The sequence below is a fragment of the Perna viridis genome, chromosome 13 (genome assembly GCF_037379345.1).
Source record: "Perna viridis isolate PV_CMFRI_1.1 ecotype Kerala chromosome 13, ASM3737934v1, whole genome shotgun sequence".
Classification (NCBI taxonomy): domain Eukaryota; kingdom Metazoa; phylum Mollusca; class Bivalvia; order Mytilida; family Mytilidae; genus Perna; species Perna viridis.
Genome location: NC_142457.1, coordinates 28,316,404 through 28,333,520, shown reverse-complemented (window position 1 = coordinate 28,333,520; position 17,117 = coordinate 28,316,404). Strand labels below are relative to the sequence as shown.

At 32.1% G+C, this 17,117-nt stretch overlaps 1 protein-coding gene across 5 annotated transcripts in view; it reads right to left on the bottom strand.

Moving 5' to 3' along the window:
- LOC148600216 (uncharacterized) overlaps nucleotides 1-17,117 on the bottom strand; it is an 82,225-nt gene that overhangs the window by 62,136 nt on the left and 2,972 nt on the right. For all 5 annotated transcript variants that reach the window (XM_088557738.1, XM_088557739.1, XM_088557741.1 and 2 more), the window contains exons 2-6: nucleotides 16,670-16,996; nucleotides 15,007-15,178; nucleotides 13,561-13,746; nucleotides 12,346-12,533; nucleotides 10,637-10,732 (exon numbers count right to left, since the gene is read on the bottom strand). In XM_088557738.1, the coding sequence (XP_088413864.1) occupies nucleotides 10,637-10,732; nucleotides 12,346-12,533; nucleotides 13,561-13,746; nucleotides 15,007-15,178; nucleotides 16,670-16,996 (969 nt within the window). The remainder of the gene's footprint in view (nucleotides 1-10,636; nucleotides 10,733-12,345; nucleotides 12,534-13,560; nucleotides 13,747-15,006; nucleotides 15,179-16,669; nucleotides 16,997-17,117) is intronic.

Sequence of the window (17,117 nt, the reverse complement as noted above, 5' to 3'; positions counted from 1 at the left end):
AGCTTCTGAAGTTGTAAAATTTATCTACAAAGATTAGCAGTATTTGAAATGTAAAACCAATAACCTATCTTGTGATCACTGAAGCCATTGTCATCCACGATTTCTATCGCTTTAAATATACATTTTTAGCACCTTGGTATAATAACAAGGAACAAGTTTTTTATCTGTTTTGTCACTGTAAACTTAATATTACTTTCAAGATCATTGTTTTATGATATTTGTATATCTGAGGAAAAAAATCTCCTCCACATGGTTCATCTTGATTAGGTAAAAAGGTACCTAGTTATAAATGCACTTTGGGTTTTAGACTTATCTGGAGATTTAGAAGCCTTAATCGCAAGAGATTTCTTTAAATTTAGATTTTATATACAAATATAATCATGACTTGAGATCACTTCATAAATATTTATTGTCATTTAATTATAAATTTTACGATCTCCAGTTAATTAATTCTTTTTAAAATACTCTGTAAGCCCACTTTCAATAGACACCAAACACAAGGCTTTTGATCAAATAAAGGAAAAAATGTTACATTTCTCGAGTTCACTGCTTAACAAAACATAAGAAGTTCAGGGGTTTCTTTCAGCGCCTAACAAATATCAGTATATATACTGTTTTAATTAGTTACAACACTGGGATTTATAATCAAATATTTGGGTAGGGAACAATTTCTATACATGTACTATAAGAAATGTTACTTTTAAGAACTTTAAATAGAAAGTAAATATCATTGAGTGAATTTACCAGTAGAAGGAAACCTTACACTTGATTGATTATAAAGTTATACAGTGGTTTTAGATAAAGAAAGATGAAATGACTTGAGAAAAAATATTATTATGTAATAGATTTTTGATTTAGCTGCCTGGCAACAGACTTTTGAATTTAAAACATACCCAAGTTGGACACAATAAAAGAAGTACACAAGAAAAGGGCTAGTCAAATTCAGGGAGGACTATATAATGCTTCATTGGCAATACTTAACCCAACTGGAAACACTTTAAAATATGACAGTAATTGATAAGTTTTCCTTCATTCACATGTTTCTAAATTTAACTTAGGAAAGAGTTATTAATTTGGTTGGCTATTAAATATTTTGTTTCCTCATATTCTAAGCTGGTAATTAAAAATGCCTGAAACTTTTCCACCATTGGATAGTTATTAAATTTCTGTGAGAGTTTTCCCACCATTTTACATTTCTGAGTTTTCTACAGATTAAATGGGAGAAACAGATTCTCCTCCAATGCTCTCAGGGATTACAAGATTTCTCCACTCTTGATAGTTTAATTTTAGATTTAACCAACTTGCCGAAGCTTGTGGATTGAAAAATAAAATTTAACTATCTCGAGACTGGAGGAGAATCTATATTTGTCTACTGCACAAGTCTGCTGAAGCAGGTAGTGTACAAACTTGAAAATGGTTCCTTTACATCTTTTTGACACTATGTTTAAAAAAAAATCTTACCACTTCATGCAGGACCATAGCCAGGTTTTCTGAATGGGGGTGTGAGCTGATCACTGATAAGCAATTTTACATGGTTATCTGTAATGATTTCTCATTAATTACAGGCTAAGATGTAAATCAAAGTTTTCTTGTTTTTGTTTTTTTTTTCAAAAGGGGGGGGGGGGGTGCGATTGCACCCATCACACCCCTGGCTATGGCCTTGTCATGAACTATAGTAAACTTAGCTTACTTCATTTTCAACACAAGACTTTTAGCAAAATCTCTTGATCTGAAATAACCGTAAGAGTTAAAACAGCAGCTAAAAATTTACCTTTTTGTAAAATTCTAAATTACATTCTTCTAAAGATTGAGCAATGACTAATTTTCAAGGTAAAGTATGGTAAAATTCTCAACATTCAATATTTGAAATTTAAACATTAAAATCTCTGAAAGCACAAAAATATCCTAACAAATATATTAAAAGTACTTTCACAATACCATACAAGTCTGTTGCATATAATTTAAATACTTCCTAAAAGAATGTTGATATTCTGTTTAGAATGATCTTAACCTTTACAAATATATCTGATTATAGCAAAAGAAAGTAAAAAAGAACGACACAGCGTCATATCAAGGTTCATATCTACAGTGAAACTAGCAGTGATTATCCCTAATTAAGTAGCATAACATACAAATTATGTATTGATTGAAAGGAAGTTATACGTCAATACTGATTACGTCTAATTAATACCGAGATATAAATCTAAAAGAGGAATTTTATTTCTTATTGAAGATGCAAAAAATACTGAGAAAATTGGAAAAAATCGTTACCAACAGCAGTAAGAATTATTATGCAATGAATAAATCTAAATTACCTTAACATGCACTGATGCATTATGGGCCTTTTTATCTCTTATCTTCGCTGATTACATTTTATCACTTTCCTTTTTCAGAAATGACATTTAGAATTTTATTTCTTTTGCATTTAATGCAATAGATAATAGAACGAGTGAAATCTGATTAAAACATTTTTTTATCAATAGTGAAATTATGTTCAAGGCTCGAAACTTATTTTGACAATTGCGTGCTGGACATTTTCTCTACATTAATTTTTTTTTTTAAATTGATGAAAATAGTCAAATGAAACTTACTAGTATTTAGCCATTAAATCTTGAATTCTTTTCACCATTCCTGATCTTCAAAAAATATCCAAAAATAGAAAGTTTCACTCGCTGTTTTTAGAACTTCTCTATTTTCAAATCAACTCCTTATTTTATAAAGTCTAGATCAATTAACATGAAAGTGAATACATGTTGTATAATGTATAATCCCAAAGAGAAATATCTCCGATCCATTTTCGTCACTATGATTTAATACACAAATCACAATTATATTATTATTTAAATATTTTGTATTTTATTTCACAAAGATCAATATTTTTAAAAGAAACATCATTGTTAATTCATGATAAACAGAACAACAGCACAGAACGTAAAGTGTCATATAACGAAATCAAAATTTCACTTTTGTGATTCAAAAACTTTCACCATAATCCCTAATACTACAAAGTGAAAGACTTCTATACAATTCAATAAAACTTAATTGACTTCGACACTTCAGATCACTACCTCAATGTTACACACATTTCCACCATAGCAGCAGATTTTGGCAGTAATTCCAGCAATGGGGACCAGGTGATATACTGATACTAAGACATCTATTGTATTATTGGGTCAGATCAGTCTTGAATGGAATACAAGATAACACTTCCGAGGGCTATATCAGATTCCATGCCGAGATGAGCAGCGGTCGTGTATAAATATGGGGACTTTTTACAACATTTTATTGACTTAACTAGATTATTTATGTTATGATTTCCCAACATTTTGGACTTTACATGTCAAAATAAAAATCTGTGAGATCAGAACACGACAGACCGAAACTTTAAACTGATAAAGAAAAAATCTCCATTGTGAATGTAATTATTTACTTATTTAGGTTTAGGAATGTAACTATTAATTATACCTTAAGCTAGACACTATTGATGGCCTTATTAAAAGTTGCTTATAATGGTAATTTAGTGAGTTAAGTATTCATTACCTGACTTAAACAACAACAAAAGGACACTTTAACTTTAATTAAATGAACTTTAGACATTTTTTCAAACCCTGACGAAGTGTCTGAAGCTTGATCGAGAATTACTTCACTGTAATTAGAAAGGAAAAAATAAACATTCACACTCAAAGTGAATAAAATGTGAAATCAAAACAACACATGTGTTTACATATAATAAAAATGTGAATCAAATGTGCTTTATCTGATTCACTTTGTTGCATTTGATATACAATAATCCAAATTCAAATCCCTATTGATATACACTTCCAATAATTCACATTCAAATCCCTACTGATACACACTTCATATAATCCACATTCAAATCCCTACTGATACAAACTTCATATAATCCACATTAAAATCCCTACTGATACACACTTCCAATAATCCATATTCAAATCCCTACTGATATACACTTCCAATAATCCACATTCAAATCCCTATTGAAATGCACATGTATTGTCTATAGTAGTTTGAATACAGCATAACAGTTAAATACAAATTAAGAATGGAAAGCAAACCAGGATATCATTCATGTGTGAAGGTTTAGCAAATTCTAATTTCAAATTTAAACATTCATTCAATACAAAGAGTAATCAAGGGAAGCAAGGTTATAGCGGTAATCAAAAGAATGTAATCCAGGGACAAAGACCCAACATGGAAAACAGACACACACAGCAAAGAACACACAGTAACTAAAATCATACATACAAAGTAACAAAAGCAAATGAGCAACTCGGACTCCACTAAAAACTGGGAGCATGGACCAGGTGCACCGGTAGGGTAAGCGTCCTCTCAAAGTATGAACACCAGCAATATCATCTATCTGGGGAGAATGGTATAATCGGAAGCCATTTTGTTTTCAATACTAATTTTTCAAGATTTTATAGAAGTGGTCACAGTGACATGCTTTACACTGACAACAGTCTTTACCATATAAATTTCTGACAACAAGCCTGAGCTCAAAAATTTGAACAAACTTGCATAGTAATCACTGACATGTTAGACAAATTCTGCAAGCTCACCAGCATTTTTACCAGCCATGACTGTCAGGCTGGTGGTCAATTTCGGAGACTGTTCTGAATCTTATATGTATATCTATAATCTAAATAATGTAAATAGAAATTATCTTAATTTTCTTTTCAAAAAATTATTCCCTATTACATCTTTATCAAAGTTTTAACATACTACAAGCCCTAGATTCAATATATTTATAAGAAAACAGAAAGTAATGTTTATATTAAGGAGTAAACGAAGGAACCAAGATTCTAGCGGAAATCAATAGAATGTAATACAGGGACACAGACCAGACATGGAAAACACACACACACAACAGAGAACACACAGTACCTAAAACAGTACATACAAAGAAAAAAAGGAAATGAGCAACTCGGACTCCACTAAAAACTGGGAGCATGGACCAGGTGCACCGTTAGGGTAAGCGTCCTCTGCTTTTCTAGAAACACCTGCCTCTGCATTATTCTAAAACCTTTACCATGAATTTGACAACAGAAGTCAACTCAGTACAAAACATACAGAAGTCATCTCAGTACAAAGCATACAGAAGTCATCTCAGTGCAAAACATACAGGTCATCTCAGTACAAAGCATACAGAAGTCATCTCAGTGCAAAACATACAGAAGTCATCTCAGTACAAAGCATACAGAAGTCATCTCAGTGCAAAACATACAGAAGTCTTCTCAGTACACAACATACAGAAGTCATCTCAGTACAAAACATACATAAGTCATCTCAGTGCAAAACATATGTTACAAAAAAACAATTTTGATTTTAGGTAGCACTCCAGCTAAGAATCATGCAAAATGTGATACATGGTTGGAAAGCCTACATATTTTTATTTTTGATATTTTGTTTAAAATGCTTTAGTAATCAAAAATTAACATTTGGTTTTTCATATAATCTGTGCTCATAGAAGATAAAAATTGTATAGAATGCAATGTATAATTCAAAATTAAGGGAGATAACTCTGTGAATGACACTCAATGTTGATTATCTCCTAAGAGCAGGCAGATATGAATGAATAATTACACAATTAATTATATAGAACAATAAAACAACTTGATTACAAAAATAAAAATATGTAGCCTTTTTTTGGGGTGTATCACTTTTTTCAGATTTTGCATGATTCTTACAAAGACAGCTACTTAAAAAATATATCTTTCCTTTCTCCAGACTCCACAGATATAAGATGTTGTTAGGGGGTAATCAAGGGAACAAAATTTCCTGCGTAAATCAAAAGAATGTAATCCAGGGACAAAGACCAGACATGGAAAACAGACGTACATAATAAAGAACATAAAATAACCACAATAATATGTCCAAGGCAACAAAAGTAAATGAGCAACCCTGACTCTGGGGGATTTAAATTAGCATACTATCTATAACAAAGCGTGCCTTATCTAAAGTGACAAGATCATGATGTTTCTTCTAAATCTTATAAACCACGATTTCATTGCAGTTATAATATAATATACTGATCCCTATAATAACACTGAAGGTTTTAGGGTAGATCAATATACCCATCCGACACTACAAAGCCCTACAAATCTGAGCTATCCCATATCTTACTGGAGGACAAAATATCATTTGTTTATCATGTCAATTTAAACTTGTTTAACATTTTAAAATGTCAATTTATCAGAAAAGATATTATCACTCTAAGATAAAAGACTGAAGTCATCTTTAACTATATGAGAAAATATTCTTTTCATGAATTCCATGCACCCAAGTATTATCGCAGTTGACCCTTTTTTATACATTTAAATACCATTCTGTGTAAGAAATAAGCAATGGCTGGCACATCATTTTTCTCAATTTGTTCTTTTTACCTTAAACAAATTCAATAAATTCTAGAAGACAACCAAAGAACTATTTCAATTTATCCTGAAGTATCTGTGACATAGATATTTTTTAACTGCTTATGTAGGGAAAAAGTGTGGGAAAATTTTCCCTCCATATTTCCATAGTGCATTTCAACAAAATTTGACACATTAATATCTTAAAAGGGCAAATTTTACACAACACTTTGTTAGTTATTTCTGGAGGTTTTTATGCATAAAGACTTGGATGATGCAATAAAATTATTGCTTTTTTTTCATGTGCCACACCTCGTACACATTTTGCCTAATTCATAGACAGACAAGTACGTAAACATCACTTTAAAAAAAGATAGGACTATGACAGACATACATGTAGCATTCTCTGTAAACACCAGAAGTAGCATAAGTCCCTTCAGGGAGGGAATTTGGGACCAAAGTCCAATTGTTTTTTATCAATTGAATGGACCTTATATTTCGTAAAAGACAACCAAATGGCCCTTTTATCTGATACTTAAAAGTAGACATTTCAAAAGTAGATAATCTTTTTCTTGGGCTAATGAAAATTCAAATATCTGCAAGTACAATACAGGAGGGCTCTAAAACAGAGGATCTAGCATTCAAATTTCAACTTCAACTTAACAGAAATCAAGGGAACCAAGGTTATAGCGGAAATCAAAAGAATGTAATCCAAGGACAAAGACCAGACACGGAAAACAGACACACACAAAAAAGAACATAAAGTAACTAAAATCATACATACAAAGTAACAAAAGCAAATGAGCAACTCAGACTCCACAAAAAACTGGAGTATTTCAGCTGAGTAACCTGTCTAAACAAACACCATTTAGGACTGCATATTTAGTGTGGTTTAAACATGTGTTGGGTTCATTCAGGGAATGAAGGGAGTATTAAGGGAGTTCAAAAAATGTTTGGTTCACTCAGGTTTTGGTTTATTTAAGTTAATAGAAAGACAATGTAATATCCTTATAAGGTATACATGTATTATATTTATAAGTTTAAAAAATTACTAAATAAAATGAAAAATCTAGATGCTTGTGCCAGGTTTAACCATGAATTATCTCCCTTTTCACAGCACAAGACCTACAGGACTTCTGAAGGCTACTAAATCAATCAACTTAAAATAATAAAAGAATTAATTTCAATGTAATTGTTAGTCTCTACAAACTCCATCAGTCTTTGTCATTTCAGCACATATAGTCATCAGTTCTGTCATTTCAGCACATAGTATCATTTTTCATGATTTCTATTTTGAAAGATCATTTCTATATCACCAATACCAACCAATCTGGTATAATAAATTATTCACCCAGTCCTAAAAGTTTTACTGAATGTTATTAAGTGCAAAACCAAAAACCTATCAAATAATTTCCATGTGTTGGATGGAACCCAGTCTACAACAAACTCACAAGTACATCTGACTTCAACCTTGATAATATGATTCTTCATGTCCTGATTTGGAGCAGTACATTAGGCTCCCCATGATTGTACTACCCAGGGAATTAAAGTTATGTTATAATTATATATGACAAAGAGAAATTGTACAATCTTACAATACAGTGAAAAAATAGGGCATTAAGTGATACACAGCAATATAATGCTGAAAAAAAGGGGGCATGCAAAATGTCCAAAATTACCTAACCTGAAAACTGCACATTGGATTTTGCTGTAAATCAAACTTGTATATTTTTTTATGGTACTAAACAACTGTGCAAAGTCTAAAAAAATCCACTGATCTGTTTTCAAATTATCATCTGGAAAAAATGTTGGGGATGGGCAGACGGATGGATGGGCATGCAACTTTCAGAGGGTATCAAATAATACATTGTACCTTGCCACTTCAAATGGGGAGGTATACAAACAGACAAAGGCTGTCTACAGTATATTTTCACTATCTATGTATATTTTATTAGTGATTAAGCAAGAAAATAACATGTTATTTTAAATCTTTTCTATAAAGTCGAAAGCTCATTCTAAGGCAGTCTGCATCAAATACAACAACAAAACAAAAGTCAAGGCCTACTGTATCATATATTTAAGTTTAAGTAATTGGCATTCCAACATGCCAAGCATGGCCAACACTTCATTGTTCAACTCTATAAACAAATCCTTAAAACTTGTATCAAATCTTAATTAATAAATAAATAACATGTATTCATTAAAGATTGGTCACATGGGGTCACATCTTATATCTAATCACAGAAGTATAATATCTAGATATTCTATGATCTAAAATAGTCACTCATCGGAAACTATACATCACAATACCCTACTACAACATTCCATCAAATCACTCTGCATATTACGTCTTTTGATCAATTTAAATCAATTTGAGTCAAGTATATTCTATTGATTGTCGTGAAACTTCTACACAGGCAAAATTATTACACATGATTTTCACACAATTTTCAACTGAATTGAGCAACTACACTTTGTGACAGAGTTCACTTGAAATTCACATGAACTGTTTACATAAAATTTGTGTTAAGTGAATTTCATGTGATTATCATGTTAGTTTCAGGTGAATTTCACAACAACTTCATATGAAGCTTGATAAACATGAATTTTACATGAATGAAAGAACAGTGTTCCAATGTCCCCCAGGCAAAATAAAATGTGGAAAACTTAAAATTCACTTAAAGTCCAAGGGCCATAACTTCCATAAAAATCATTTAACAGTAACCAAAGTCAAACTTAATCTGTAACGTCTCATAGTTAAGACTACATAGAAAATATTAAATCAATTATTAGCATAACAAAAAAAGTGATAAAAACTGTAAATTCACTGAAATTTTCTAAGTCCAAGGGCCATAACTTCTGTAAAAATCATTCAACCATAACCAAAGTCATACTTAATCTGTAACGTCTCATAGTTAGACTACATACAAAATATAAAATCAATTGTTAAAAGCATTACAAAAAAAAAAGTTGCAGATAACTGTAAATTCACTGAAATTTTCTAAATCCAAGGGCCATAACTTCCATAAAAATCATTCAACCATAACCAAAGTCGATCTTAATCTGTAACTCTTCATAATAAGGCCAGATACCAAAAACAAACTTATTTGGTAAAAGGAAAAAAAAAGTGAGGAAAATGCGGACGGATGGAGACGGACACCTGGCATTTCCATGTCCCCTCGCACCGTAACGCAGGGGACAAAAATATTTGCCTGTGTACAAATGTCATACATACCTAGTTTCTTATATGAGAAAAGAATGCCCTTAAATGCTAGCAAAACATTATTTAATCCTCCAGTGTTGCAGGGATTGAATTTACTAAACTTTTCCACTAGCCTTATTTAGCAAGTATTGAAAATTTACACTTGCTAAATCTAAGTTTCTTGGGTTATTTCTAAACTTACTGCAGGTGGGACAAACATCCTTTATTCTACATTATGTATATTTGGACTCTCATAAAATGTTATATACTGTAATCGTTCCAACATATAAACCACTGTATCAGGCAGAGGATTTTCTTTAGAAATCCACCATAACTGGTTTAACTAATGACAGAAAAAAGGCAGTGAAGGATATCAGTAGCTTAGAATTAACTGATGACTTACCATGACCTATAAAGACTGATTTTCGTGTATGACTGCTGTATGTTATTTACAAATTACATATCCAAATATCACACTTACCTTTTGCTTCTGTTACATAGTCTGCTATCATCATATGATACTTAAAAAATTACATATGGAAAACAAAAAACAAACAATAAACTGTTCTTTCAGTATTGTTAACCTGTAAATACAAATAGTCCACAACATCAGCCTCAGAGGAAATATTTTACCCATTTTCTACCACTGAAACAATTGGAACTCCTCATCCCTTCTTGTTACACAAAAGAAAAACCTTGGATGCACTAGGCAAAAGAAGCTGTCTGGAATTTGACCAATCCGATTCTAAATTTATAGTTGAACTGGTTGAATTTTTTACTATTACTAATTTTCTTAGCTCCTTGCTTCACACCAAAATTCTTGGAAGAGTTATTGTTCTTTATTTCAAGTGATTTCTAACTAATTTTTTTACCACTACCTTGTGGATATAACTACTTTAATTTGCGTATGACTACCATTCCAGCATTTTTTTTCAGAAAGAAATCCTCCTGTCTGCATCCGAGGTTATTTTTTAGTGTAATGGAAATGGCCAAGTAGTTCCAACTGCCACTGAAAATTTCTCAAATGGTATAACTGTCCACTAATTCTACATCCTGTACTCACCTCTACAGCATCTCTCATATCAAATTGTTGAATTGATGACCTTTCTTCATCCACTTCTTCAATAGCTTTTTCTCTCTGACTTTCTTCAATTAACTCCTATGAATAAATTAATTTGACTTCATTAATGAAAAGTCTAATGAACAAAAAAAGCACAGAATTCCTTCACTCAGTTCATGCACATATGCAAGTAAAGGAAGGGAAAAGCTTTCCCTGTATCAGTGTTAATTATCATCAAAGTAGTCTGGTTGAGTTTTAGCTGCAGAGAACAAGTCCACCTACTATAAATGTGGGACTAATTCAGGAATATATCTTTGTTTTTCCCCGGACACTTAAGTACTTCTCCATCTAAGAATCAGGCAAATTGTGTATAAGGTGTGGCACATGAAGGAAAAAAAACACAGAGATTTTATTGCATTAACCAAACATTATACCTGACAACCTCCAGAAATAACCATCAAAGTATTTGAAAAATTTGCCCTTTTAAGATATTGATAGGTCAAATTTACTTAAAATGCACTATGGAAAAATGGCGGCAAAATTTTCCCACAGTTTTTCCTTATATAAGCAGTAAATAAATATCTACGTCCCAGATGCTTCAGGATAATTTTATATAGCTTTTCAGTTGTTTTCTAGATGTACTGTATATATTTCTGGAAAAAAAGACCAAATTGAGAAATATGATGTGCCACCCATTGCCTGATTCTTACACAGAATGGTACTCAAGCTGTAAACTTTTTCTATCAATTATTAATTCAAACATTTTTTTTTAATCAAAGCATAATGGGTCGTGTGACAAGCTGCATGAACAGTTTCGGTCGTGTTCATGTTTTGTTTTCATTTGATTCTAGATTTAATGGACAAGCTGCATGAACAGTTTCGGTTTTAACATTTAACTGGTTCCAAGTATATCAGAAAAGAAATCGGTCAACATGCAACTAAAGAAAGGTTATTGACTTGCAGTAGGATAGGTATAATTACACTCTTATACAGTTTTATTGTGCATGCAATGACATACTGTAATTAGGCCACTGTTAAATAATCTTTGTTTCCCCTTTGTCTGGGTCATAATTTAGAGACACACCAGGCAGGCAGGTGTTTTTTTTTCAACCTCCATAATTATTGCTGGAACACAAGGAAATAAAATCATCTGAGATGAAGCGTTTCAGTGACTGGTGGAAGTGACTTCCGATTAATTCCTGTATCAGGATCAATGACGGACACATTTTCTTGAAATTTACGACAGCAAAAAAAAGACAAAAAAAAGGACGGATTTTCCCGAAACAATATTTTGACCTGGCAGCTTTTTTCAGACCCGGTCGGCAAAGGAGAAACTAACTTAGTTTTAATTTTGGCCTTCTGGAAGTTTTGTGTGGAAGTAAATTTTGTTACATTTGGGTCATGAATTATCCAGGAAAATAACCTCCATATGAGAATTTCCTTGTTTCATTTGTTAAAGATGTTTAAACATTCAAATTTACCCCAACACAAAACGTTGACTTACCTGTTGTTTTTTCATAGTATAATGTACAGCACTTTTCAAGAGTAGATCAGTGAGTAACTTTGCGACTTACCTGTTGTTTTTTCATGGCATAATGTACAGCACTTTTGACGAGTAGATCAGTGAGTAACTTTGCGACTTACCTGTTGTTTTTTAATGGCATAATGTACAGCACTTTTGACAAGTAGAACAGTGAGTAACTTTGACTTACCTGTTGTTTTTTCATGGCATAATGTACAGCACTTTTGACGAGTAGATCAGTGAGTACCTCCTCCTGTGCTGCCTTGTCTAATGCAGAATAAGATACCTCCTTCTGCACTCCATCCTTGGTACTAATCACCTTAATAGAACCAATCTGTGACGGGGACCGTACTTTCTCCCTTTCCTCTGGTGTTTCTGCTGGAAAAAATACACATCAATAATTTAATTTTGGAAGAAAAACACATCCTGATTGGATAAAAAAAATTGTCCATTATCTCAAAGACCAAATTTTGTATATGACTGAGATGTCAATGGTTTACTTGTTGAATTTTGATATCAAATTTAAATTATAAGGTATGACTGTTATATTTTTTTCAGTCTATTTGAAATAACCTCAATGGCCGTGGTGCACACTGGAAAATAACCTGCTATACTGGATAATTGGTCTTACCACATGATTGAGGTCATTTCTTCATAGACCAAATAAATATAACAGCCAGTCCTTAAATAATCATAAAAAAAGCACATATAAGTTTTAGTTATTTTTATATCAAAATATACATTTTCCCCATGTTTGCTTTAGGCAAACCAACACAAAATAAACCAGATAAATATGTGGAAAATATACACCTTAAAGGGTTTCAGGTCATGTTATTAAAAAAATGAATTGTTTATTTTGTAAGTTTTAGAAACAAATAATAGTCAACGTATCTGATGTCTTCAAAATTAAGTTTATGAACAGAAAATACCCCCTCTCATTATTGTACATGAAATGCCAAGTCAAATTACTGAAAAATGTGTAGTATGCATAGTTCATCTACACTTTGTGCCATCAGCGTTCTCCCAGGCAATTATCACGCTGTACTTTACAGCGCTATGATTTCTTGGCACTGTGCTATCAGTAATTAATTTTAGTAAGAAAGAATGCACTATGGGCACTGTGCTATAATTTTGGAGGAAGGCCCTAAGAGCTGTGCTATGCCGGTAAGCAGTGTGCTACTTAAAAATTATGGGGAGAACACTGTCCATTGCTAAATAATTGTGTGAATCATTGTAAAGTATATCTAACATGTAAATGTACAAGCTAAATTACACTTGCCCATAGGACAAACAAATTTTATATTTTTCCAAAACTGCTTTAACTTATGGACAACTCAGATTTCAATTGGGCAAAGTTAACAAAATGTCAACGTCAAACCCTGAATTCTTTATAAAGACTACCTACCAACAGTTTCAGCAGACTCTGGTCTGACCCTGTAGAATGTGTACCCTGATAAACTTCCTGGAGACATCAACATACTCCTCATAAGTTTATAAGGAGCAGGGTAGTGTGACATGTCATCATTCAGACGTCGCTGGAGATGGGGATTTAATGGGTTGTAGTAAAATAAAGATTTCTCCGTTAGATAACCTAGAAATTGAAGAACATTGTAACAACTAAATTTATACAATGAAGACCAGGTTAAATATATATTCTATTTCTAACCATTTGATATTTAAGACAGTGCAAATGATCAAGAATTAGTATCTGTATTTGGTAACTATATACATACATGTACAGAATATCTGCTTTTGTAGGTTTTAAAAGTTTGGAGCCAACAAGTTAAGTTTTTTCTCAGTGTAAAAAAAAGATGCCATGGTTATAATAGAATTTTAAAAATTAGCATACATAGTGAAATTTGAGCATGAGTGCTTATTTGGATATACACAGTCACTGCATGTTGGAAATAAGTAGTCGCTAACTTGTCAACAAAATTTTAAAAAGACTAAAGAAATTTAATTATACATGATTGGATCACACATGGATTGACTTTCAACATACTTGTGCTAGAGCCTGCTATATATAATTAGCATGAACTTATCAGCCACGCTACATGTATCCAGGAACTAATCCAGAGGCAGAAATGAGCAAAAACTTCTTCTTGTTTGTGCTCGCTTCTCCCATTTGTCTTTGACAAGTAGATATTTTTGTAAAAGATTACACAGATAAAAATGTAAATATTATTATTTTGTCAAAAAGATTTTACTAAAACTTCTTCCTGTCATAATTGTCTAGAATAAGCCTCTTACAGGCTCATTTTCAAACCTCTAATTGCTTATGTCACGGAAAGGTCCATTTAGCTTTCCGTATTTTTGGTTTTATTTAATTAAAACTATTGATTTTGATAAAATATGATACAAAATTTATCCAAGTCATTTCATTCATTAATCATTCATTACATCATCAATTCATATTAACTGACGGACCAAATTTAAAAGTCAAACGCACCTTAATTTGAATGCACTCTTGCATGAAAAATATCACCTGTCTACTAACTGCCTGTCACACCTGTAGTCATTACATTGTATGGGCATACGTGGAACAGAGTGGACTGTTTTGCAACAGTTCCCTGTATTTTCAGGTTAGTCAATTATAAATATAAAAAATGTTCGGAATTATTTAATAGTTCAATACGAGAAATGTTAAGCTCGCTATTGTAATTTTATATTACAAAGTTGATTAATTGTATTTTCAGAATAAAAAAATATACAGGACGACATTTTTCTTAATGCCACAAAATAACCGGCAACACTTATATGTAATTGGTATAAAAATTTTAAAAAAATCTTCTACCCCTTCAAAAGTGTACTATGTAGACTGTATAATACAAAGTATATATTGTAACCATACCTTTGCTAATGACTTTCCCCAGGACATTATCATCCCAGCTCTTAGTCCACAGTGATAAATATCTCTTTGCAGAAAATCCAGGACGAATCTGACGCTCAAATAAATCTTTTTTCCGTCTACCATATGTATTGTGTATAAAACCAAGGTAGACATCTGTATCATCAGAAGTTTCCTGGTGAGAAGAAACGCATTAAATAACAATAATTAATTGTACATGTAAGAAGAATAGTAAGCAATCAAGGGATTGACGAACAAAGGGGTATATTTTACAACATGTATAATACCATAAACCAAAATTTTAATTTTTCCAATCTTCAAAGTGGAGTCACTCATGTCCTCCACTGTCACTCCACCGAAGTAAAAACCGGGATAGAATTGCTCCATTTCAATAGTTTTCAATATTTTTTTTCTGCCCTTTACTGAAATCTTATTAAACCGTTAGAACCATTCAATATTCTTTGATATAAAGACAGGAGAAGTTAGTTATTATTTTTGAAATGGTAACTCCAATGTGGAGAGAGGAGTAAGTGTGACTCCACTCAAAATATGTCCACTGCAGAGAGTGGAAAAAATAATATTTGTGTTGACAGTAGTGTACATGTACAATGTAAGTCAACTTAGCCAAATAAATATTGGAGAGTAGGCAAGCTGATATTGCTAAAAATTGTTTCCCTTTCAATCCTGTCATGTAAGTATTTGCTGTTAGGCCAAGAAAAAATGTTTGTCGAAAAAAATGATTTTATTAGATTTTCTCTTTTCAATAGGTCTAAAATGTGTAACACGAAATTCCCGTACCCAAAATCAAAGTCCAGTATTTTTGTTATCTGTACAATTTTAATGAATATTTGACATTAGAACATCATGATATTATCAAAATTGTCATTGATGATAAATCAAAATTGCATTAGACTCTGTATATGAGACTTTGTTTTTCATTCTGTATAAGATCATATCCATTATTTGCTGGTACGGGAATTGACGTTAGGTATGCTATGGAATTCAAATTCAATCACTTCATTTTTAAAACAATATCAAGTCCTTCAAAACTTTATCAAAAGTCTTAAAGTGAAGTTTAAACCTCTTAATGATTTTAGAAAACTGTAAAATTTGGATATGAAAGTGAGAAATAGTCTATAATTAGTTTGGTATGGCAACTTCCAGTTACACATTTTAGACCTTCTGACTTCAGAAAACCGATTAAACAAGAAATATGAGAAAAATATACATCATTTTCTTGATTAGACATGAATTGAAACAGACTTTTCCACATCTCATGCAATTTTCAGTTCTTAACATGCCGTGAGAATGAATATTTTAGCAAACCATTATTTGGATACATGGAAAAGTTGGTATGGGTACAGGTACAGGTAACACATTTTAGACCTTACCTTGTCGGAGGATTTCTTAAATTGACTTTAATAGTTCTCATTTCAAATGATAGTTCGGCAGCTCTTCATCGAAAAAAAATACCAATAAAATGTGCTAGGGTACATGTAGGTAGGGTATTAGGTACACCTTAAACAGACAAAAATAGGCCAAAACAGCAGCTGGACAGTTCCATTGTATGAGTCCACTGACAGAAAAGGATTTACAGTTTACAAAAAAAAGTAAGTAAAGTTAAGATGCCGATGAACTCTAACACATGTAGTTTAAAGAAACCAACCTTTCCACCAAAGGATAGAATAGATTTTGCCAGATCATCAACAGTTTTCAGTTCCAACTCATCAGCGCTCTTAGAAACCTCCAATGACAGTTCAGTTGGATGAGGTTTTCGATGTCGTCGATGTTTAATTTCACTCTGACCTCCTTTTGCAGCCAAATCTTCTGAAAAAAGCAACAATGCACCTTTCCTCGTGGTAAATGTCTTAGGTATATCCTGTGTTATTTTAAATTTCCCAGACTTAGTGCTAGATGATCCATCAAAGTCATATTTACTTGGAATTGGTGGTAGGTACAGTCTGGATGAGGTTCCAACAAAATTAAAGTAATCCTGTAAAGAATAAAAATAACTTTCAGAAAATCTGTCATAAACAGTTACATGTACATGCAATGTTTAAATCATTTTATTCTAATATGAGGTGCTTCAAAGCTCTTTAGACCTCAGCTGTGGT